This window comes from Stigmatopora argus, chromosome 18 (assembly GCF_051989625.1).
Source record: "Stigmatopora argus isolate UIUO_Sarg chromosome 18, RoL_Sarg_1.0, whole genome shotgun sequence".
Lineage (NCBI taxonomy): Eukaryota > Metazoa > Chordata > Actinopteri > Syngnathiformes > Syngnathidae > Stigmatopora > Stigmatopora argus.
In genome coordinates this window covers 6,578,488-6,602,233 of record NC_135404.1, presented here as the reverse complement: position 1 = coordinate 6,602,233, position 23,746 = coordinate 6,578,488, and the positions used below count along the sequence as shown (strand labels likewise).

The window sequence follows — 23,746 nt, the reverse complement described above, 5'->3', positions numbered from 1 at the left end:
AAACAAAACCCCGAAGAGTTATTTGTTAGTACTTTCCGATTTTAGTGTCATAACGGGTTGGTACTAGAATTGGTACAACACTAGTTTTTTAGTGACACTTTCATTCACTTGTCAATATATTTGGTAATTATTTAAATATTTCAATGCGAACGCCTTTGAGACTTTAATTTGATCAACTAACTTATTTTCTCGCATATAAGCCATATTTGTAACTAACAAAATGACTGAATCGAGGGTACGGCTTATATGCACACAAGACTTGCTATCCTCTTTTTCGCCAGTAGACATCGGCAAAGTAAATTCTAAAATTCTACGATTTTAAGGCAATTTTGAGATTGCAGTTTATCCGCGGGGGCGACTTGTATGCAAGTAAATAAAGTAATTGACTGCCAGTGTCAACGATAGAGGTCCGATCCATTGAAAACTAGGTGTGTTTGCTCATCTTTTAGAGCCATAGCAGCCTAACCCTTTAGTACATTTTTACTAGAAGGGTCAAATTGAATTGTTGATTAAATGACAGTGAATGAGTTCCGGGCAATCTGTAATTTTGGTATATTAGCAAGAAATATGAAGTTGATGCACAAAATTAGCTTTTGGCGGGCCACAGAAAATGACGTGGCGGGCCAGATCTAGCTTCACTTGGAGGATTAGCCATTTACACTTTGTTTAGTAGTAATTGAAGTTGGGTTCGACATGAGAAAGGTCAAAGATTTTATTTGACTAAATAGGATTTAACGGAATCCCTCAAAGGTCTGTCCTTAGACCCCCTTGTTCAAGTTTTAAAGTTGTAAATTTGTATACCGTTTTCCCACTTCATCCCTCCCCAAACTATCTATCCGCTCAAGTAACGCTTTTCTAAACCCACGAGCGTGGACCCCCCCCAAAAAATTTGAGAAGCGGCAGCTTTAAGAGTAGGAGAGGTGCGAGCCGTTAGAGATGTGGGAGGTGACGGAGGTGCTCCGGCTCAGGACTCCGTCGGGACCGGCGGCCGCCCCGGGCCCCCCGCCGGACGCCGTCCTCCTGAGAGGCTGGGGGCTGTTTCTCAGAGCCATCAGGCTGGGAGCGGCGCGAATGCCCCCGTAGACCCCGCCCTGCGAGGACGAGGAGGAAGAGGAGGACGACGAAGGGCCCGAGACGGACGGGGGGGCCGGGGGCGGCGGAGGTAGCATGGCCAGGGACTGGGACGAGGAGCGCGAAGGCAGGTGATGCGAGAAGGGCAAGGGCAGAGGGTGGACCAGATCTACGCCGGCTCCTCGCATTCCGGGCCAGTCTCTCTCCTTCTCCCGTTCCCGTTCCCGGTCTCGATCGCGTTCCCGTTCGCGGTACAACTGCGGGGTGCTCTGGTGGTGGTAGTGCTGGGGGAGGTGATGGCGCTGGTGCTGGGAGGAAGACGAGGAGGACGGAGAGGACGAATGGTGGCCCTCGCGCCCCCCGTCCCGGCCCAGCGCCAAGTGGGAGGACGAGGAGTCGCCGCCGCGCCGCTCCCCCCTTTCGCCGCCGCCGCTGCTGCTGTGGCTCCGCCGAGAGGGTTGCGGTAAGGCGGCGCTCTGCGGGTGCGCCCCGTGACTCCAGTGGCTGGCGGAACGCGGGGCCGGAGGCGGGGCGTTGGGGTAACCCTGCTTGGAGTAGCCGTCGCCCGGGTGGCCCGACAGCGCCATGCCGCTGAAGCCCAGCCGCAAACTCTCCGAGTCGAAGGACTCGATCTCGCTGGCCTGGCGCTCCAAGAGAGTGCGGATGCGTTCCGAGCGCTCGTTCTGGAGGGACAGCATCTCCTCTTCGATCTGCGTGCGTATATTTGCCAAATGTTAATTCGGGCATTTCATTTTCATTCATTTTCTGTGTTGCTTATCCTCAAGAGGGTCACCGGGGTGCTGGAGCCTAACCCAGCCAATTACAAGCACCAGGCGGGGAACACCCTGAATCGGTTGCCAGCCAATCACAGGGCACAAGGAAATGGACCACTCATACCTAGGGGCAAATTAAATTGTGGGATGGAACCGGAGTACCCGCAAAAAGCCCACCCAAGCCTGGAGACAACATGCAAACTCCACACAAAAAGGTCCGAACCTGGGATTGAACCCTCGGTCTGAGAACCGTGAAGCCGACATGCTAAACCACACAAAAAGGTCCGAACCTGGGATTGAACCCTCAGTCCGAGAACCGTGAAGCCGACATACTAAACCACTCGTTCACCGTGTCGCCCCAATAATTAATTTGGAATACTTCTAAATGAGATGATTTGCATGCAAACTCCACAAAAAAGGTCCGAACCTGGGATTGAACCCTCAGTCTGAGAACCGTCAAGCCGACATGCTAAACCCCTCGTACACCGTGCCGCCCCAATATTTTTTTTTGAATACATCTAAATGAGATGGTTTTCATGCAGCGTCTTTGATTGAGAATAAATGAGATTGAATCTGTGACAATCTGTGCCCCCGGTTATAAAGCGAGACTGACCCTCTGCTCCAGCAGGGCGCGGCGAATGGAGACCCTCTGCTCCAGGTCCTTGACCTCCCTGTCGTGCTGCGTGTCCGTGTGGATCTTGATCTTGCTCTGGTAAGCGTTGAGCAGCTCCAGTTCCTGTTGCAGTTGCATGCGTAACACCTTGTACTCGGCTTCCTGCGTCTCGTCCAATCGCAGCTGAGGACGAATGCGAAGAAGAGGGACAAGGTCTGAGGAAAAAGTGCCCCAGTTCGAGAGGGTCCGGTTTTACTCACGGCTTGCGTGGACAGCATGTCATTGATGGAGTGGTCGTACTGCTCGGCCAGGATGGCTAGTTTGCGGGTCTGCTCGTCTTTCAGGCGCTTGAGGACGGCCTTGTGGTCCGACTTGGGCGTGTTCTCCAGCAGGTGGTTCCGCAGGGCCTTGTACTGACGGGTTTGGATCTTGCACGTGTCCTGGAATTGACGCTTGATCTGCAGCTCTTTGGACTACGGGACACAGGCAAGAAGGGCGGTCCGCAAAGTCGGGAGACCACTCGGATCGCAAGATAATACGTTCACGTAATACGGAAAAATTGAGATTGAAAAGAAATGTTACATAGGAAAAACATTCGTTTAAGAAAGTTTTCCCCAAATGAATGACCTAATAAAGAAAATAAACATTTTAATTAATTTGGAGGGCTAAATGAAGTCAACAATTCATGAAAAAAATCTTGATAGTTTTAACACATGGTGTTTCAAATATGTATAGTTTTCATTTTAATACCCTCCTGATAGGACGGTACAAAAACAAAGAACTAAAATTGCTCAAGTGGAATTTGTTAAGGTAACTCATGATTGATTAAAGGGATTATATGGCTTGTCAATTTCCTGATGTGAATTCAAATGAGTTAACCTCTAATAGAGGCCCAATCCATTTGAACTTGGAAGGGTGGCATGGAAGCAAAATCCACTGCTAGGCCTCCTCGTTCTAATGGATTGGACACATCGTGCCATAATGGCAGCCAATTAGTCCAATTTTCAGGTAATAAGGTCAGAAAATACATTTTGCAATAGAATATTGCATTTGGTTCCAATTTGCAGGAAGGATGATATGTGAAAGGGTCAAAGTAGTCCCAAATATAACAAGATGTTGAATTTGGCCTCGAGTCGGATTAGATATCAAGTGGCACCAATTAATTACATTTTGGGGTAGTGAGGTCAAAGGATACAGAAATTAGAAAATAATTTGATCAAAGAATGAACGTTTAAATCAAATTTGTATGGTATTGAAAGGTCCAAAAAGGTCAGAAATATGGCACTGCTTTGAGTTTGTCTGCTTAGGTCTGTTTCTTCTAGTTAAATGAATGAATAGCATCACACCCAAAAAATTAAAAATAAACAAAAAAGGGAGCACAACAACAAAATGTCTGAATTGGGGAAAACAAACAACAAAGGAGACTAAAATCATTTACAAAAAAAAAACAAAAAACAAACAGGACAATGAGTTCAACACAAAGGAATTTATTTGGGTGAACAGAAAATGACATATTTTGGTTTCTATGCTGGTGACCAAAATATTTTTTTTTAAAAGCCGTAGTGCTCTTGAAAGAAATACTGCTAAAAAAAAGGTAAAAAAATAAAATAAGTCGAGGTGATGCGTCAACAACACAATACAAGCAATCACATGGAGGAATCCAAATCAGACAAATAAAAGAAAAACACACAATTAAAATAATGGCAAATAAATTAAGTCAAATTAAATATGGAGGAGAAAAAAAACAGATCTCGAACTGATTGCCCTGAGTTAGTTTTGCTTGTTTTTGTTTTTTAACTTCCTTGCTTTGCGACATTTGGATTTCTTCGAAGTCAAACCCTGACGCACCCAAAAACACAGTATTTTAAAACCTTCATTTCAACTACAGTCATTCTATTCATTTTTTTTTCTTTAAACGAAGACAAACTCGCATAGGTTCACTTTTTTTTTTTTGGTCCGACTTCCTGACCGTTCGTTACAACTCTGCAAAAATACCACGAAAAGAAATTCATCTCATCTAATTTCACATTTGTTTCAGTCTTTGGATGCATTCTTCTCCATTAGATTGTCTATATGGCTTCATATAATAAAAACAACTATTTCTATATACTTAGAATATTTGTGCAAATACTTATTCAAAGGCACTCAATTGCTTCGTGACTATTGAGAAAAATATCTCAAATGTTTACATGGTAAAACATAACAAAAATATTGCATAAACAGCAATAAGATTTGGAAATGGACTCAACTAGTAGATAGATTTAACGCTTATTGCACGTTTTAAGTGCGGCAGGCAGCTAGTGTTGGATCTTTCGTCGCGTAACACCGTCAAATTTGTTCAAAGCGTAGAGAACAAACGTAAGAAAATGAAGTCATTGCACAGACACGGTGATTTAAAAAAACAAAACAATTGTCTTTAACAATGAAGAGCGAAATGTGAGGAACTTTTACAAAAAGCAAAATGATGAAATATTTGGTTGGGTTTTGGTACGGTCACTGTGATTGGGCCCAAAGTTCCGTAGCCAATCAGGGAGCTTTTTCTTTAATTTTGAGTCTTAAAGAGTCAGACCAGTTCATTTTGAATTGGAATAACAGTCTGTCATGGACCATGTTTTTTTTTCAATGTTAATGATGGACACAGAAATGTTTAATGAGTGTTAGATGTCCAATCCATTTTGAGTGGGAGAGGTTGGCAGCATCACAACTAGGTTTCCCAGTTAAAATGACTGAAAAATTGTTAACTTGCCTAGTTCCTTTATTTTATTTTTATAATTCAAAACAAAAATCCCAAGCACAGCAAATCATCTTATTTTAAATACCAACTATTGATTTTGTATGTTATTTGTTATGAATACTACTTTATTATTTAACTTGTGTTATTGGTGGAAGATACCCCAAAGTGTATTTCAGTACATTTACATTTCAATTTAGATGTTAAACATTCTATTCATTTATAAAAAATATTTTCTACATGTTTCTTTATAAATACGTTCATTGGTTGCCACCACTCCACTTTAAATGGATCAAACACCTGCTCCTGTTACGCTAGTGATAAAGCCATTGAAATCCACGGCAGAAAGACGATTGGACGCCACGTTACGGGACGTCTATCATCGCTAACGGCCGCTAAAGCGCAACTGTGTCTATCGGTAACATTTAAAAGCAGGACACTCATTTACGCTGGTTCCCTTTCATCTCCAGGGGCGAACCTTCCCCCGAACGAAGCGCCCCGAGGACGTTCGCCTGAGCGCGCACTCCCACCGCGTGACATCGCGGAGAATCCTTTCCCTCTCCTCCCTTCGCCGCCTCTCCCTTTCCCACCTCATTCGTTCCCTCAGCCTAGCTTCCCTCACTTCGCGGGGCAAAAGTCTCGGCAGGCGACAGGGCGGCTTCTTCTTCAAAACCCCCACTCGCCTCAACCAAACATGGACGCCGACCGGAAGTTGTCCAACCAGCGTTCCGGCCAGCTTGAGCGCCAGAGAGTTAGCTAGGTCGGCGAGGGCCCACAAGGGGCGGCGGGCGAACTGCTTAGCCCACGAGACGGCCCGCGCCGGAATGGAGCGGCGCCCTTTACGGGCTCGCTGGTTTAAGGGAAGGGTGCTAAGGGGGACGGGGATTTTGGAGCGGCGCGACCCCCAGTTGCGGCCCGCTTTTGGAAACATCTCGTAGAGGCTGCGTTCGGCCACGCCGCCCAGAAGCGTCTGGCACGCCACGAAGAGCGGCCGCGGCAGGCGGAAGAGGACGCGCATGAACAGCCGGTTGATCTTACGCGGGGCGCACTGGAGGAAGCGGCGTGCCGGCCGCACCGCCAAGACCACCGCCAGGTAGAGCGAGAGGAAGAGCGAGGGCGAGCTGAGGAAGGACGCCGACACCAGAATGACGGGGACGTAGTACATCCCCAAGCTGAGCGAGAGCCCCAGGGCCGCCAGCCCGCTGGCCCACGGGCCCAGCGAAAGGTAGGAGGAGAAACAGAGCGAGAAAACGGAGCGCAGGAGGAGGTAGGAGAAGAAATGAGCCAGGAGGGCCAGCTCGGCGGAAAGGAGAAGCGAGCCCAGCGAGGGGACGGCGGGGGAGCGGCGCAGAGACAAAAGGAGGACGCACAGGAGGAGCAGCGTCAAGTTGGACGGACGGGCGGCGGCCCAAAGCGACAGGAGGAGGCTGGCCAGGTGAGAGAAGAGCCAGGTGTGAGGGGGCGGAGGGACGGGAGGGACAGCCTCCAGCTCATCGGGAAGGTTGGGGAAGTAAAACTCGGACAGGTCGTCCCGCCCCTGCTCTCGGACGCGTCTCTCGTCCAGAGACGGCGAGGAGACCAGCTCGCATGGGCAGCCGTCGGCCACGCCCCTTCCTTCTTGCTCGTCCTCGTCTTCCCAAAGCAGCCCGTGGACCTCCCGCACTTGTTCCCAAGCCTCTTGCCCGTCGGACTCTCTCCTCTTTAACCTCACGTCACTTTCTTCGTCTACGTAGTTGCTCATTACTTCTTCATCCTCCCCTGTAAATTCCACGCCCGCTTCGCTGCTTTCACCCTCCTTTCTCGGCTCTTCTACTCTGAAATATCCCGTGCTCTGGTCAAGCCCTTCTGCACCCGTTTCCCAGCCAACTCCTTCTACCTCGCCAATCTCTTCTCGCCCTTCGCTTCCGTCTATCTCTTTGCTTTCATCTAACTTTTCTTTGGCATCATCTAACCGTTCTGACCCCACAGACGCAAACCCGTCCCTCAGGTTCTCCCCACTGTCCCTTCTGTTGTCACTTAGGTCGTCATCGTCGCTCATCTCTAGCTTTTCTAACTGTGTCAAGTCGTCTGCAGTCTGACCGTCACTCACTTTGAGGCTCTTGGGCTGCTGTCGGACCTCCACGGCGTGCTTCTGCCGCAGCTCCTGCTCGCGCCGCTTGTTGTACTCCATCTGGTTGGTGAGCTCCGTCTGATGCTGGGTACGGATCAGCTCGGCCCGGGTGCGCTGAACCAGGTTCAGCTGACGGAACTCCAGCTCCTGCGTGGACTCGTGGTGGCGCAGTAGCATGGCGCACTCCAGGTCTTTCAGCGTCTGCTTTTTGTTTAGCTCCTACAGGAAGAAAGAGAAAGTTGGCCATCTCCAGTTTCCCAGTGAAATTCACTTATCTAAGCATTCCCAAAGATCTGATTGCAAAGGGAAAATTCGGGTCTACTTAATGGTACCTCTCGGAGCAGGTCCTGCTCCAGGTTGTGACGTGCTAGCAGCATTTTCCTCTTGTACTGGCGACTCTGGAGCTCATAATACTGCCTCTGCCTCCTCAGCAATCCGGACTCCTCCTCGGCTTGGTGCTGCTGCAGACACTCCTTCTGGTGCACCAACCACTCCTGCTTCTCCCGCTTTGGCGTTGACTGGTTCTCATTCAGTTCCTAGAAATTTGAAACGGCAGCCACAACAGGAATTCTGCTCAACCGCTGACCATATTTGGAAAAACAAGAAAAGTCAACGGGTAACAAGACTCTAGGACAGGGGTAGGGAACCTATGGCTCGGAATTTGATGGGCTCTCCGCTAACCTGTGAGCTAAAATATGGCCCCGAACGCACCAATAGGAGCGTTACGTCGGCATTGAGGCGCTGACACTACCTCGAGCGCCGCTTTAATCTTTTTTTTCTCCATACACTCATTGATGCTCATTGATTAGCGACAACATAACAAAAATAATTCAGAGACTCTGTACTTCAAAAGTGGTCAAATTACCAAGGAAAATGCTCACATTTCCATGTATTTTGACTTTTAAATTCTGAGTCTGGCTCTCAAGGAATAACATTTCAAAATATGAATTGTTTATGCCTCTCTCTGTCAAAAAGGTTCCCAACCACTGCTCTTGGACGTGGACCAGCACCTCTTTGAGTTGCTCCTTGCGTTGTCGGTACTGTCGTTTCTGCGACTCTAGTAGACTCGTCAACTCCTTCTTTTGCTGACCGAGTATGTGCTGTTGGAACTTCTTCTCCTCAGTCAGGACGGCCTTGGTCTTGGAAAGAGAACATCTCTTAGAAATATGCTGATCAGACTAATATTAGATTTCCTCGATTCCCAGCTAACCTCCTTATCCATAATGGCAGAGTGCTTCTTGCACAACTTTTCCCCCTCCATAGAGAAGCTGTTTCTCTGGTTCTCCAGTTCTTTGTCCAGTCTCAGCTGGTGCTCATCCATCTCTGCTTTCAGCTTGTTTTCAAGACCCATCAATTGCTTCTGGTGCTGCCGGCGCATACGCTTGTACCTGTAGGCGTCCGTGACATGAGCGTCAGTACAAAGACGGTGGGCATTCTTGATTGGCCTAAGTCGCGTTACCGCTTACCCGGACATCTGCTCTCTCAAGGCCGACCCCTGTTCGTGTTCCTGGATCTGGCGAGTGACGAGGGAGGCGGTGCGAATGGTGGCGAAGTGGTCTCGGCCGCGACGGCGCCTCCCCCCTCCTCCTCCTCCTCCTCCACCACCACCACCACCACCGCCGGCGCTGCCGCCGCCGCCCACTCCGCTGGCGGACGAGGCCTCTCGTTGCAAGTCCACCTCCGGCTGGTACGGGTCGTCGTAGATGTTATCGTGGCTCTACAGGGGGCGACAGAAGAAGACTTTTAACGAGGAGGGCTCGCGGAAAACAACATTTTCTAAACCGATGTTTCCCAAACGCTTTGGATCGCAAAAATCTCAAGCTACCACACTTGCTGAAAATCTTCTCATTTGAAACTCTGTCACCTATATTTACAATATAAAGTCTCATCAAGGTTTTACCAACAGGAATCAAAGAAACCCAAAATATTGACGTATAGTTTGTCGTATTTCAATTTTACTGTCGTAATATTACCATTTTTTTCCACTACAAACTGGGAGTGTGAATATTGCGCGTGGCTGGAACTGACCAAGGGTTTGTGCAGGACGGAGCTGTTGGAGGTGACGGTGTGCTCGCCCTCCTGCATCATGGCCATCTCGCCGCTGTCGTCCGAACCGTCCGCCAGGCTGTTGACGGAGCTGCTTTGGGAGCTGGCGCTGATGGACATGGACGGCAGCGAGTGCGAGCTCTCCATGCTGTTCACGGTGCCCGTGCGCAGCATGTACTGCTCCACGTCCTAAAAAGATCCACAACAAATGCTTTAAGCAAGTGACAAAACGACTAAATGTCAACACATACTGAATTTGTTACTCTACTGCTGTTGCAGAAAGATGAACTCAGTCATCTTAAAATTCAATGACACTGCGGGGCTACTCAAACGTGGTGACATGACGTTGCGCCTGTCGCCTTTGTACATGCGATTAAATGAAATTATTAAACATGTTAGCAAAGGGCGCTACTTGATTTTAAGCCATCAATACGATAGTTGTTCAATACATTTGACTGAACATAGGCATTCCCTGAATTCCATGACTTCCTTTCGAGGAAGAGGCAACCAATGACAACAAAGCCTTCTGCATGGAAGGGAAGTGGTCTTACCTTCATATTACACGGTAAACAGTTTGATACAAAGACAGGATGGACCAAACAAATGTCTTTCATATTGTTCAGCAACATGAAAGGTCCCCAAAATGAACAAGTTCAACTGTAGAGTAATCCCTCGATTATCGCGTCTTCACTTATGGCGAATTCACTACCCTGCGATTTTTTACCTCCTCCTCGTCCGCCCCTTCAGGCGCAGGGCCATTGTGGGCTTCGTGGAAAAGGATTTTCTTCATCTTCCTATACTGAAGGTTGTCCAGCTCACGGACGGCGTCCTTAGTACGCGCAATCAGGTCCATCACGCTGGTCATTGGACGCTCCCTGCACAAGAAATGGTGCTGGAAGGGCAGAAAAACCCTGAGGTTAGAATAGGAATACCTTTAGGCACACACAGGTGTCAATGAAAGTAAATCATGCCATGGTTCGTGCCAAAATTCAAATGAAACTCAAGAGATATATATAGAAAACATTCATCTTTTTTTTGCTTTTTTTTTTTAAGAAAAAAATAGAAATGAGCATTTTCCAGTGCTTTCAGTTTTTTTTCACCCAAAAAAAAGCATTCAAAAAAAATATAAATAAAACTGAATATTTCCTGATTTCCACATTTATTTTGAATGCAAGTCAAAATATGTTAAATACATAAAATTTCACGGTCTTTTTATGAAAATCAAATCATTAAAAGATTTTAAAAAAGGAAAAAAGATTGAAATAATATATTTTGAAGTATATTTAAGGGGTTTTGCACAATGTTTTTATCCCCAAAATCTTTTTAAATCTAAAAATTTAAATAAAAATAAATACAACAGAGATTGCTTACTCTTCTCCCCTTTTATTTTTCAATGTAAATCAATGAATGAAAATATAATATTAAATTTTTTTTCCCTCCTCAATGAAAACTCAAAAGACGAACGGAAAATTTTAATGTTTTCCCTCTTTCTATTGAAATTTTAAGTTATATATATATTTTTTTTTTAAATAAGAGAATATTTGTTATCAAGAGGCTCAAAAAGAGTATTTGGACGAAATCTTATGTCAATTAATGATCAGAAAATCTGTTGAATTTTTAGTCTAGTAATTCTGTCAACCTAGTTGGCATAAATAACACCCTTTGAATAAAAGCATAACTACAATGTGGCTTGGGGCAAAATACTGACAGCCCCATTATGAGGTATACAAACGGTAGCTGGGTCTAAATTCACCTTGAGCAGCACGTCGGAGGTAGGTCTGTCCTGGGCAATCTTTTGCAAGCACGAATCCACAAAATTCCGGAAATAATCCGACCTGAAAGATAAGGCGGGTCAGTCGAAGGCGTCGATGGACGGCCTTGTCGGGCTCGATGGTCCCCTACCAATGATTGGACTGCAAAACCGGGCTCTCATTCTGCGCGATGTGATATAAGGCACTCATTGCATTCATGTTGAACAGAGGAGGCTTCCTTTCCGCTGGATGGGGGAACAAACCAGGACTTAGATTAAATCTGTGACTGCCATTGACGAAGATAGATGTCTTGCAAAAAATAAATACCGTATTTTCACGACTATAAGGCGCACATAAGTCTTAAATTTTCTCCAAAATAGACAGGGCACCTTATAACCCAGTGCGCTTTATATATGGACCAATACTAAAATTGTTATCACGATAAAATAAAATAAATCAGTCGATAGGGTACAGCATCCTCTACAGCTCTCACAACTACGACAAGCATCCCCCGACTCTACTATTTTCCCCGTAGAAAAAGTACTGCGCAGTGACTGCTGGGATATGTAGTTCTTTTGTCAATACACCCAATGGATTGTGGCCTGGCGATCGGCATCAACACAGCTTTACGAAGCATGGACGCTAGCTACTAGCTAGCTACTATTTGCGAATGGATTGTGGCCTGGCGATTGGCATCAACACAGCTTTACGAAGCATGGAAAGCAGCGTTGGAATAGTTACGCTAGCTACTAGCTAGCAACTATTTGCGAATGGATTGTGGCCGCCTGGACGAACGTATAAAACTCAGCGTTTTCGATGACTCATTTGGACAATTGTTCAATTCAGATACAGAAAATGAGGACTTTGATGGATTTGTGGGTGATGATGACGTGAGTACATTGTAAAATGGCTAAATAAAGTACAACCGAACTCAGTTGTGCTTCCGTCCCCTTTTTAAAAACGTGTTTTTAGCGCGTGGGTGTAGCGTGTATGTTTAAGCTGGTGTATGTTTTGCCATGCCTGGCTGCGTCTATGCAAACGGTGCGTCCTTTGTGTGTGTAATATACAGAAATAGCACTCGTTATTGACACTGCGGCTAAAAATACGATGCGCCGTATAGTCGTGAAAATACGGTAGATACAAATAAAAACGGAATGAGCCTGACTGACAATGAAGTGGCACCCGCATCGTTCAGCGGAGAATTTAAACGAGTTTAGAACAAGTTGACGTCCGATCCATTTGAACGATCCCCCCGCTTCAAATGGATTGGACGTCCATTGCTGTCGCGGGAAAGGTCAATGTGGTTTTGCCTCCTTACCCAACTCTATGCAGGTAATGCCAAGTGACCACACATCCACTTTTCCGTCGTACTGACCCTCGTCCATGGCTAGGATCACTTCGGGAGCCATCCTGCAGCAGAAACCAAAAACATTGACTTCTTGTTTGACGATGATTGAGTGTCACGGCACAAATGTCGGCTAAAATGCCCGAGGCCCTACCAGTAAGGTGTCCCTACAAAGGAGTTGGCCGGCGCGATGATGGAGGCAGAACCAAAGTCGCCCAGTTTGACCTGGCCGGGTTCCGTCAGCAAGATGTTGCCTGCTTTGACGTCCCTGAGAGAAAATGACAGAGAAGTGAATTACAACATTCATTTGTTCTGTGGTCAACCACATTTTCCTGTTAAGTTGAGTAGAAAACGGTAGTTTAAGCGTTTTAAACAAAGTAATACCTCCAAAAATACTTGAGTCCCCAAGTGCTACCTATGAATAAAATTATACTGAAGTGAAGTAATCATTCCTAGTTGTACTTAAATACTTTATAAACATGCCATAAATATCCTTATATTTACAAAAATTCTAGTAGTACTATCGATGTACTAAAAAAAATCTACAAAAATTCTTATTACAACTAATCTGAAAACTACATGTACTAAAATACACTAATAGTAATCTGAATACTCTCAAAAGTAATGTGAATATTCTTAAATCTCCAGAAAACTCAAACATGGATGAAAATATGCTCTAAAAAATCATTTTAATACTCCTAAAATGGACTAAAATACTACCTAAAAGTACTCATAATACTCCTACATCAAGTCGAAAGAGTACGGTTCTTAACAGAGGAAGTTTGTGTGTGTGAAAGTTTTAACAAAGCAGCAAACCTGTGGATCATGTTGTGAGAGTGAAGATAGACCAGTCCCTGCAGTGCACCGTGGGTAATCGCAGCTATTTCCACTTCTTGGAGGGGCTTTTTGTGGACTACGAGCAGAAATATCCGACTTTATTAAAATATTCAGCACAGTAATGACTTGTAACCTTCAGTATGACAGATTTCAGTTCTCACCTTCCAACAAGTCTGAAGCGGAACCCAAGCAGTACTCCATCACCAGCTAGCAAAGACAGAGGCGACACGAGAGAATGGGAATATTTATAATTCCTTAAAATCACTCATTCATACTGTACATATATCATTAAATGCAATGAGTTAATAGGAAACCTTGAAATGCCCCAAAAGGAAGTAATCTAGAAATGCCTAAAAATAATCAGCAGGAAACGACAGACGAACAAGACGCATCCCTGGAAAGTCCCTCAAAATCAGCAGGAATTGATCAAAAATTTACCAGAGCTTACCTTTATGTGGAAAAAAAACTGACACAAAATTATCGTATTGCCTGGTATTGACAATGAAAGATCTCCAATTCACTGAAACTGGCTGTGGATAGGCGCATCTTTCAGTGCCATTGACGGCACGAAACCCAGTAAAAACGGATTGGACGTCTAGCGCCGTCAATAGCGATAAGTAAGTTAACTTTTTTGACCAAAAATAAAATGGCCTGGGATGTCCACCACCGTAAAATGAGTCAATGAGTCAACTTTTTTTCCCCCTAGGACTCACTCACCCATGCCGTGTGCTCCCTCAGATAGCATCCATGGTACTCGACCGTGTTGGGGTGCCGCAGTTTCTGGAGGAACTTGACTTCCTTGATGATATCCTGCCATTTCTAAAAGGCAAGCTCTTCTTAGATCAAGCATCTGGCTGGAATTATGCGCCTCACTCTTACCTCATTGGACTGCTTGCCACTATAGGACATCTTCTTGATGGCCACCACCTCATTGGTACGGATGTCATGGGCCTAACGACCGAGCAGATGATTACAAAATGAAGACTTTAGCTCCTCAAATCATCCTTTATAGGCCGTTTTGGACTCACAAAGTAGACCGCGCCGAAGCTCCCGTGTCCTATTTCCCTCAGGTCCGTGAAGAGCTTCTCGGGGTCCTCCCTGCAGAAGAGCTCGGCCACCTCCGGGTCCTTCAGGCTCCCGGCCCGCACACTCGAAGGCATGACCAGCGCCTGGACCACACGGGTGGGGTCACAAATAAGGACTCCAATATTTGATGCGCAAAAATCATGTTGTACGTTATCACAAAATTAATGTGGTTGGTGCTGTAAAAATTGTTCAACACAACCGCCTAATCATTGAGTTAGTTCCCTTACCGCTACAGTTGTAAAGGTTATAATGTATAAATTAGGGCGGGGCGATTTGGCCACCGCTCAAAAAATATATCATTTTGCTTTTCTCATATTATCTAAATTCTATTCTTTTAAAAAACATTAATTTAACTGGGGTTTTTGTTAACTAGTAGTTAACACGTAATTGGCATGCCACACATTCAGGGTGTATTTAGTAGTAGTATATTTAACAAAATTGCTTCTGATTTTATATTAGCGTTGCGCTAGCAGGGTCAAAAAATAAAATGTCATTTGTATTTTAGAACACAATATGTGCAATCTCCACTGTTTTTGTGCAAAACTTAGTAAACGAAACAAATACATTTATTTGACAATAAACAGAACCAGAGAACAGCTATCATAATAATGTAATACAATGCACAACTTAGCTATTAAATGGATTCCTCAACGTGGTCCACTCTATTCACAATAATGATTAAATTGTGTGAATGACAATCCTCACTAATATTAAATGCAATTTAATTTGGTCAAAAGCAAACTGCAAAGAGTAATCAAAGTTCTAAGTCAAAAGATAATTAATTACATGTTCGACACTGCTTGCCAAAACTAAGCATTATTAGTTCCATTTATCATCAGTTTTAATGCAAACGCTAGAGTTACGCATGACCAATTGCACAAGCTGTTTTGTTGCGCAGAAAATATTGGGACATTATCAGTCTTCCTCATTGTCTAAATAAAAAAAAAGTGTAATTCAATAGATTTTTTTAAGGTAATGTATCTATCCTATCCCTCTCTATGTCCCACGAAAAAAGGTAGAATCCACCTTTTTCTCCTACTTAAACATACTATTTTTAATCAATACAATATTCAGTAAAATTGATCCAAAACCCATCTAAAAAAACAGGGACAGCCGTCAAAATATATATTACCTCATTAAATACCATTTACAGAAATACAAAATGGGCGGCCCGGCGGTGAGTGGTTAGCGCGTCGGCCTCATAGTGAGGGACCTGGGTTCAAATCCAGGTCGGTCCACCTGTGTGGAGTTTGCACTTTCTCCCTGGGCCTGCGTGGGTTTTCTCCAGGTACTCCGGTTTCCTCCCACATTACAAAGACATGCACGGTAGGCTGATTGGACACTGTTTGCCTCCTTGTGCCCTGCGATTGACTGGCCACCAATTCAGTGCGTCTCCCGCCTCTGGCCCAAAATCAGCTGGGATAGGCTCCAGCACCCCCCACGACCCTAGTGAGGATAAAGCAGTTCAGAAAATGAGATAAGAAACAAAATGTTTTCAATTTGGGTGTTTGGAATTGAATCATCTTGTTTCATTGCCATTGACAACAATAAACGTCTAATCCAATGGATTAGACGTTTATCACCGTCAATTGAAGCCAATGAGTTGTTTTATTTAAGATATTTAATCCTGGGTAAAACGGTTGTTATCATTTCATAACGCTTCTTTCTAGAGACCATACAAAAGTCAATGTCAAGGTGAATTTGGACTGCTGTCAAATACTAAAAGAAGTCATTTTGGACACAAGTAGTTTGCATAAAAGCTCAAATCTGTTCTCACCGTGGTTTTGGAATCCACTGGAGCTAGCCGAAGCTAGCTGACTGGCCTGGTAAGAAAAATGTAGGTCTCACTCCCCTTTTTTTGCCCCCCCAAGCGGCCAGCTCTCCTGCAGCGGCCGTCTACTCAGCGCGAGCAAAATGCATTTTTCCCGTCGACGCCTTGACTCAAACCCCTCGCCATTGCGAAGTTTAGACGGAATTGGGCAGTCGACATGTAGAAAAAGCGGCTGCCTGTCAAGCGAACTGAGCGAGCGGCCACTCGCTTCACAATTCCGGGCTGATTAGCGGCGCTAGTTAGCAATTACGAGCCGAATGGGAAGTCCGCATTGTGGCTCATAAATCCAGCCGAGTGCGTTCCATGCTCAACGGGGCGCTGTCAGTGACATTAGTGGCTTTTTTCCGCTCTTCGCCTTCTCCCCATTTTGCTCGACATTGGGGGGTTTTTGTTCGGTTTTCCGTGATGGCGGAGAAGCGGAGGAACGAATGGGAGGGGACAGGAATACGGAAGTGGTCTTCTTCTATGCGGTATTTTGGCTGTGTTGAGAAGACTGCCGTCTTGTGGCCGTAAGGATAAATATTACAGTATTCAAGATGAAATGGAGGAATCTTAACAGTAGATTTCAAGAATGATTACTAAAATAATAAAATAATTAAATTAATCAGACTAATATATTTTCCCTTCCCTAACTCCTGGTTTTATTGGACTGTTAAAAAGTTCCCATTTTGTGTCACCTGTATTGGATTGGATTGGATAACTTTATTATTTATTTATTATTACCCTGAATTTACTGGGTTTCCCTTTTTAATTGTAGTTTATTTTAACTAACAAATAAAATTAAGCAATTAATCAAAATAGAATGTGTATGTATCTTTTGGTTTTGAGTTTTTTTTCAATTTAAAATAAAAGAGAGAATACCTTTAATCTACTTTCATCACATTATACAGAAATTAGAATGTTTTACTATTGTTTCTTTTCTTGTTTACTTTTTTCTATTTAAAAATACGTTAACCTTTAATGAAGACATTTACAAATATAAATTAAAAGGAGAATATTAAATGCGTTTTCCCCTAAACCAAAATAATTTATTTATTTAGATTTTCAAAAGTTATGTCACTTTTTTTGATTAAAAAAAATAGCCAACAAATTGTGACAGCCTTGCTTTGACTTGCGAGTTTACTCGGTTCTGTAACCACGCTCTCAACTCAAATCATAGTCCCGGAATGAAATGAATGAAAACAAAGCCACCATCTGTTCCCATCCTTTTAAAAACACCAATGTATAAACATGTGCAAAAAAAAACTACCAAGGCTAAAAACAAAGATTAAACTCAAAATACCCCCCTAAAAAAATCCTCCCTAATTCATTCCAAATCATCTCCATCATCCACTGAGACCTGAAACGACCCCTCAGCTGTGCCGGGAGCGAGTGCTCCAAAACAGAGGATTATAGGGTTTACGCAACAGATTTTTACATAAGAGAAAAGTCGGAAAAAGTGAAAAGATCGCAAAGGGGTCGCGCAATTGTTTCTACTCAGCCACTTAATCAAGACCAACATGTGGAAGCGCCTAAATGGAGGTTAAGTGAAGATTGCGAAGAGGATTTGGTGGGTAAACATCACAGCCAGTCACAACATCATTAAAACGGGCTGCCATTGACGGTGTTAGCTGTCCTAGCCGAATTGGACGGGGAGAGCCATTGAATGATCTTGAGTCTGGAAAAAAGTTTATGATGATAATATTATGTAAGATGCATTTTTTTTGCCAAATTAGAAGGAGTATTTATGTCTTTTTCATCATATAAGGGTTAAAAAACGTCTGTATCTATATATATTTATATATATATACACACATATATACATACACACACACATATATATATATACATATGTATTTTTGTATATATGTGTATTTATATGTATATATATACCTATATGTATGTATGGATTTATATATATATGTATGTATATATGCGTATATGTGTATTTATATGTATATATATACCTATATGCATGTATGGAATTATATATGTATGTATATATATGTGTGTATATATGTATATGTATATATATGTATATATGTATATATATATATATATACACATACATACATATATACATACATATATATATACACATGTATTTTTGTATATATGTGTATTTATATGTATATATACCTATATGTATGTATGGTTTTATATATATGTATGTATATATGTGTGTATATATATATGTATATATGTGTGGATATATGTATATGTGTGTATATATATATATATATATATATATATATATGTATATGTGTGTATATATATGTATGTGTGTATATATGTATATGTGTGTGTATATATATGTATATGTGTGTATATATATGTGTGTATATATATATATATATATATATATATATATATATATATATATATATATATATATAAATATATATTCTAGTACACAATATGTTGACTTCTACTAATCTGCCATCCCTCCCCTTCAAATAGATGGGACGGATACGACGTTGAACCAAGTCAAAGGAAGGCGATAAGTTAAACAGAAAGTAAAAAATAAATAAATAAGCAGGGCACGGCTTAAGCCTGATGGGGTTGACTCCTCCCACAAACAAGAGTGGATGCTGCCTCGCCATCACCTTGGTGGCGACATTCAGACGGGTCAGCTGTCGTGCAATGCCATTGATTGGTTGACGCCATCAAGAAGGTGAGAGGAAAAGGCTCGAGCGGAAAGTTGGGCGGCCAAAGTGACTTTTTGCTTTTGCCTTTTGCAGACATGAGTTTGGGGGAAGCGTGCATTTTCCTGCGAGGCGGGAAAAATATTGTAAGTATGACTTCTGTTGCTTTTCATTTTGACAGCAAATGACTTAGGGAGGGAGTCTGCGTACAGATTTGAGTTACCCAAGTCATTTTTTTAGTCACATTTTATTTGGGGAATTTTTTTTAACAAACTACTTTAATGTCTGTAATTATATCGGGATCAGAGTAAGTCAATCAGTAATTAATTCAATTTTGTTTTGTTTTTGCTCGAGGGAGCATAAGAGAGTAAAAATATAAAATACTGCAAAATAAATGATATTTTGTGATAAAATTTAAAATAATTTTTGCAGTAACAAAATATTTACTGTTTTTTTTCCTTTTACATGAAATAAAATAAATCAATAAAAAAATTACAATTTTTTCTGTTATTTTTCAATAAATAAAAACGTATCAAAAATCTAAAAAAATAAAAAAAACACCTATCTTTTTCAAACATATAAGTATATATAGTCAATATAAGTCAACATGTACTGTGATTTAATTATACTGTATTAAAATTGTTAACATGTACTGTAACCCAATGGGATTGGTCATCTTTCAATGAGTTTATAACAAGACGTCCAAACCATTTGAAGTCGGAGGGTTGGCATCGAATGAACACATTTAAACTATAAGTTAACATGTACTCTACTCTAATTAAACTGTACTAAAATTATTAACATGTACTGCACTGTTACCTCAATAGGATTGGTCGTCTTTCAATGAGTTTAATAGTAGACGTCCAATCCATTTGACTTTTTTCCCCCCTAATTTGAATCTTCCACATTTTTTTTGCAGTCAAGGGATCTGGCGGAGGAGGAGATAGACGGTAAGTCGTGTTTTTGAATGCCGCCTTTTAGGGGTGGCGTGGTTTTAATTGCGCGATTTGGTGGCCGTTTGCGCAGAGCTGCGCGATGCCTTTAACGAGTTTGACAAGGACAAGGACGGCCTGATCAGCTGTAAGGACTTGGGCAACCTGATGAGGACCATGGGCTACATGCCCACCGAGATGGAACTCATCGAGCTGGGACAAAACATCAACATGAACCGTGAGTGCACCTTTGTGGAACTTTCTTTGGAACGTCAAAAATCATCGATTGTTCAAATGAGGTGAAAACTCTTTTGACACATGGGATATTGTTTAGCGGCCCGGTGGAGGGGTGGTTAGGCCGTCGGCTTCACAGTTCTGAGGTCGAGGGTTCGGTCCCAGGTTTGGAAATTCCTGTGTGGAGGTTGCATGTTCTTCCCGGGGTTGCGTGGGTTTTCTTCGGGTACTCCAGTTTTCTCCCACATGTCCAAAACATGCATGCTAGGCTAGTTGAACACTGGAAACTGTGCCTCTAGGGCACTTGTGTCAAATTGGCGGCCCGGGGGCCAAATCTGGCCCGCCGCATCATTTTGTGTGGCCCGGGAAAGTAAATCATGAGTGCCGACTTTCTGTTTTAGGATCAAATTAAAATGTATAGTATAGATGTATATTAAATTTCCTGATTTTCCCCCTTTTAAATCAATAATTGTAATTTTTAAATCCATTTTTTTCTGTGTTTTTAGTTCAAAAATCATTTTGTAAAATCTAAAAATATATAAAAAAGCTAAAATAAACATTGTTTTAGATCTATAAAAAACTGAATATTCAGGGCTTTTAATTCAGTTCTTTTAATCAATTTATTAAAAAAAATCTAAATATTATATCTAAAATGGTCCAGCCCACGTGAAATCAAGTTGACGTTAAAGCGGCCCGCGAACCAACCCGAGTCTGACACCCCTGCTCTAGGGTAAAAGTGATTGGTTGTCTGTCTCCTTGTGCCCTGCGATTGGCTGGCCACCAATTCAGGCTGCCTATAGTTAGTTAGGATAGGCTCCAGCACCCCCCGCGACCCTTGTGAGGATAAGCGATATGGAAAATGAATGAAGAAAGGATGTTGTTTACAGACATTTTTGACCTAACAGTGTTTTTATATATATATAGTCTTCCCTTTTGTATTTTCTAACGGTCTATTAATTAAAAAAAATAAACAAAAGAAAAATAAAGAATATAAAGTTATTATTATTTTTGAAAAACTACTATCAAAAAAGCAGAATAGAGAAAAATATTGGGAATTCTGGAACATAAATCTACTTCATAGACAAAACAATGAGTCAACTGATGAAAAAAATCTGTATTTACTATTAACTATTAAATTGGTTCTGACAGTCCGGATTAAATTGGATTTTTATTTTTAATTGTAAATATCAATTTACCAATTTTATTGTTCAGTGGGGGGCCGCGTGGATTTTGAAGATTTTGTGGATTTGATGGCCCCCAAACTTCTGGCGGAAACATCCGGCATGATCGGCGTCAAAGAGCTGAAAAACGCCTTTAAAGAGGTTTGACCTCCGCCGACCTTTTGAACCTTTGGATCGGCTGGAACGCTCGCCGTTTTCTAATCGTAGTTCGACGCGGACGGCGACGGCGAGATCACCACCGAAGAGCTACGCTCGGCCATGATCAAGCTGATGGGGGAGCACATGAACAGGCGGGAGATCGACGCCATCGTCAAAGAGGCCGACGACAACGGGGACGGCACGGTAGATTTTGAAGGTACCAAAAGGCCCGAAAAAAATGTCAATTTCAGAGTGACTTCTACTCAAGCGTTTTATTTTCTATTTGGAAATGAAATGATCACAAAATGCGTGGGAATGAACACTCACCTCCGAAAGTTTCACGGAGAATCCTGAAGAATCATCTTGATGTGGGAGGGTGGTAGATAATTAGCATTTCTTCATTCACTGTCAAGCCTCCATCTTCAAATGGATTGGACGCCTATATCCATCAGCGACAGACAATGTGTTAACATTATTTACATGTAACATATATACAAAAATTATCCATCATTTTGGGAATAAATATCGAATGAAATAACGCAACTGAAAAAAAAATACTGAATTAAAAAGAAATATATGAATATATGGTGCCCATAATTGGCTGGGATAGGCTCCAGCACCCCCCGCGACCTTTGTGAGGATAAGCACTATGGAAAATGACAACAAAATAATATAGAAAAAATATCTATATAAAATATATCATTAGATGTGTAATTATATATTTTTGTTAGGATAAGCACTATGGAAAATGACAATAAAAATAATATGGAAAAAATATCTATATAAAATATATCATTAGATGTGTAATTATATATTTTTTGTTAGGATAAGCACCATGGAAAATGACAATAAAAATACTATAGAAAAAAATATTTATATAAAATATATCATTAGATGTGTAATTATATATTTTTTGTTAGGATAAGCACTATGGAAAATGACAATAAAAATAATATTAAATAAATATCTATATAAAATATATCATTAGATGTGTAATTATATATTTTTTGTTAGGATAAGCACTATGGAAAATGACAATAAAAATAATATAGAAAAAAATCAATATAAAATATATAATTAGATGTTTAATGATATATTTTAACGTTTTGAAAACGGAAAAAAACTCTTGAGTTGGAGCACTCATGTCAAGGTTTTTTTTTTTCATATTTTGGCGTGAATATTTCATATTTCACTTTCCTTAAGGAAAATAATCGTGTTTCTTTCCCGCAGAATTTGTCAGGATGATGTCCCACCAGTGACCACGGTTGGCGACCTTCACATTCGTCTACGTCATTCAGCGCTTTAGTTTTGCATTATTTATCCACTTTATTGCCATTGACGTCAATAGACGTCCAATCCACCTGCCGTTGACAATGCTCTTATTTACAGAGCAGTACATGAACGCAGCAATACTTTACCATTGACGATGCTAGACGCCCCATCCATTTGAACTAGAAGGTCCTTTCGTTCATTCCCTGCCAACCCTTCCAGTTCAAATGAATCGGACAAAAAATGTCATAATATTGATCCAAATGCAAACCCCGCCTCCCAAAAAACAAGCTAGTTGCATAACAGGTAGCTGACTGGTTGTGTAATAAAGCACTGATCTATGGATGTGCTGCAGATGGGATTTGGAAAATAAAAAATAATGCAGTCCAATGTTGTGGTGAAATGTTTTGGATTAAGGAAGCGCGTCTGCCTTGGATTTGGAGGAGTTTCGGGATAAAGAGATTGCCCCGCCCAAAAAGTATTTTTGTGTCCTTGCAAAGTCAAACGATGGCATGTTTAGGGAGGGGATTGAGAAGAGAGATGATATATTTTAATTGTTTTTGGTATTATTCAAGTATTCAGAGAACATTAGAGCGGAAAATGTTATTTTATGGTAGAACTCGATAATTTTGTCATCTAGTTTCACATTTCCATATGAAGCCATTCAATCATTTTAAAATATTTACATATTATTTTCCCTCAAATGAAACGATTCTTTTGACAAATAAAAAGTAAAATTGAATTGAAGGCCTTTATTGTCATGATACTACTACAATGACAACAATACCGTAAAGTGCACACATAAAAAAGCAGTAATAACAAGATTTAAATTCAGTAAAATTAAAATGAGAATAAAATGCTTTCAACGTCAACATTTTAACGTGACAATGTTGTCATTTGAACAGAACCAATTTCCATGAAAACTTGAAATGAACATTGGAATTGGATTTGGCAAGTTTCCCTTTTTTTGGAAGCGACGGGCTCCGATTGGCAGACTCATCCTAGCGTCGTCATCAGCGAGCAACCGGACCAGATGGACGCCGACCTTTGTCTGCCCAGAGGTCAACGAATAAAGCCAAATGAAGCCATTCACTCAACACGCATCTGTCACCACCACTCCGCCGATTGGACGTAACCGATGATGCCACACACCCCTATCCCTCCCTCCCGGCTA

General features: G+C 42.1%; 2 protein-coding genes across 3 annotated transcripts; one reads left to right on the top strand and one right to left on the bottom strand.

Moving 5' to 3' along the window:
- Positions 1–629: 629 nt before the first annotated feature.
- Positions 630–16,631, bottom strand: taok2b (TAO kinase 2b). 2 transcript variants are annotated; one of them, XM_077625445.1, is made up of 20 exons: positions 16,141–16,631; positions 14,306–14,446; positions 14,157–14,228; positions 13,995–14,096; positions 13,439–13,484; positions 13,257–13,353; positions 12,595–12,708; positions 12,414–12,505; positions 11,247–11,340; positions 11,098–11,179; positions 10,069–10,236; positions 9,327–9,533; positions 8,765–9,015; positions 8,509–8,686; positions 8,309–8,437; positions 7,631–7,834; positions 7,278–7,517; positions 2,718–2,930; positions 2,458–2,640; positions 630–1,781 (listed from the first exon to the last, which is right to left on the bottom strand). In XM_077625445.1, the coding sequence occupies exons 2-20, from the start codon at positions 14,435–14,437 to the stop codon at positions 906–908; spliced, it is 3,480 nt and encodes a 1,159-aa protein (XP_077481571.1). In that variant the 5' UTR covers positions 14,438–14,446; positions 16,141–16,631; the 3' UTR covers positions 630–905. The 2 variants fall into 2 exon arrangements, with proteins under 2 accessions (XP_077481571.1, XP_077481570.1); XM_077625444.1 differs by lacking the exons at positions 630–1,781; positions 2,458–2,640; positions 2,718–2,930 and having other exon boundaries at positions 3,929–7,517.
- Positions 16,632–18,723: 2,092 nt separating this feature from the next.
- On the top strand, positions 18,724–22,962 carry cabp5a (calcium binding protein 5a). The gene is made up of 7 exons (XM_077625415.1): positions 18,724–18,847; positions 18,915–18,964; positions 19,738–19,768; positions 19,845–19,988; positions 21,197–21,306; positions 21,373–21,520; positions 22,534–22,962. The coding sequence occupies exons 2-7, from the start codon at positions 18,917–18,919 to the stop codon at positions 22,560–22,562; spliced, it is 510 nt and encodes a 169-aa protein (XP_077481541.1). The 5' UTR covers positions 18,724–18,847; positions 18,915–18,916; the 3' UTR covers positions 22,563–22,962.
- Positions 22,963–23,746: the final 784 nt, after the last annotated feature.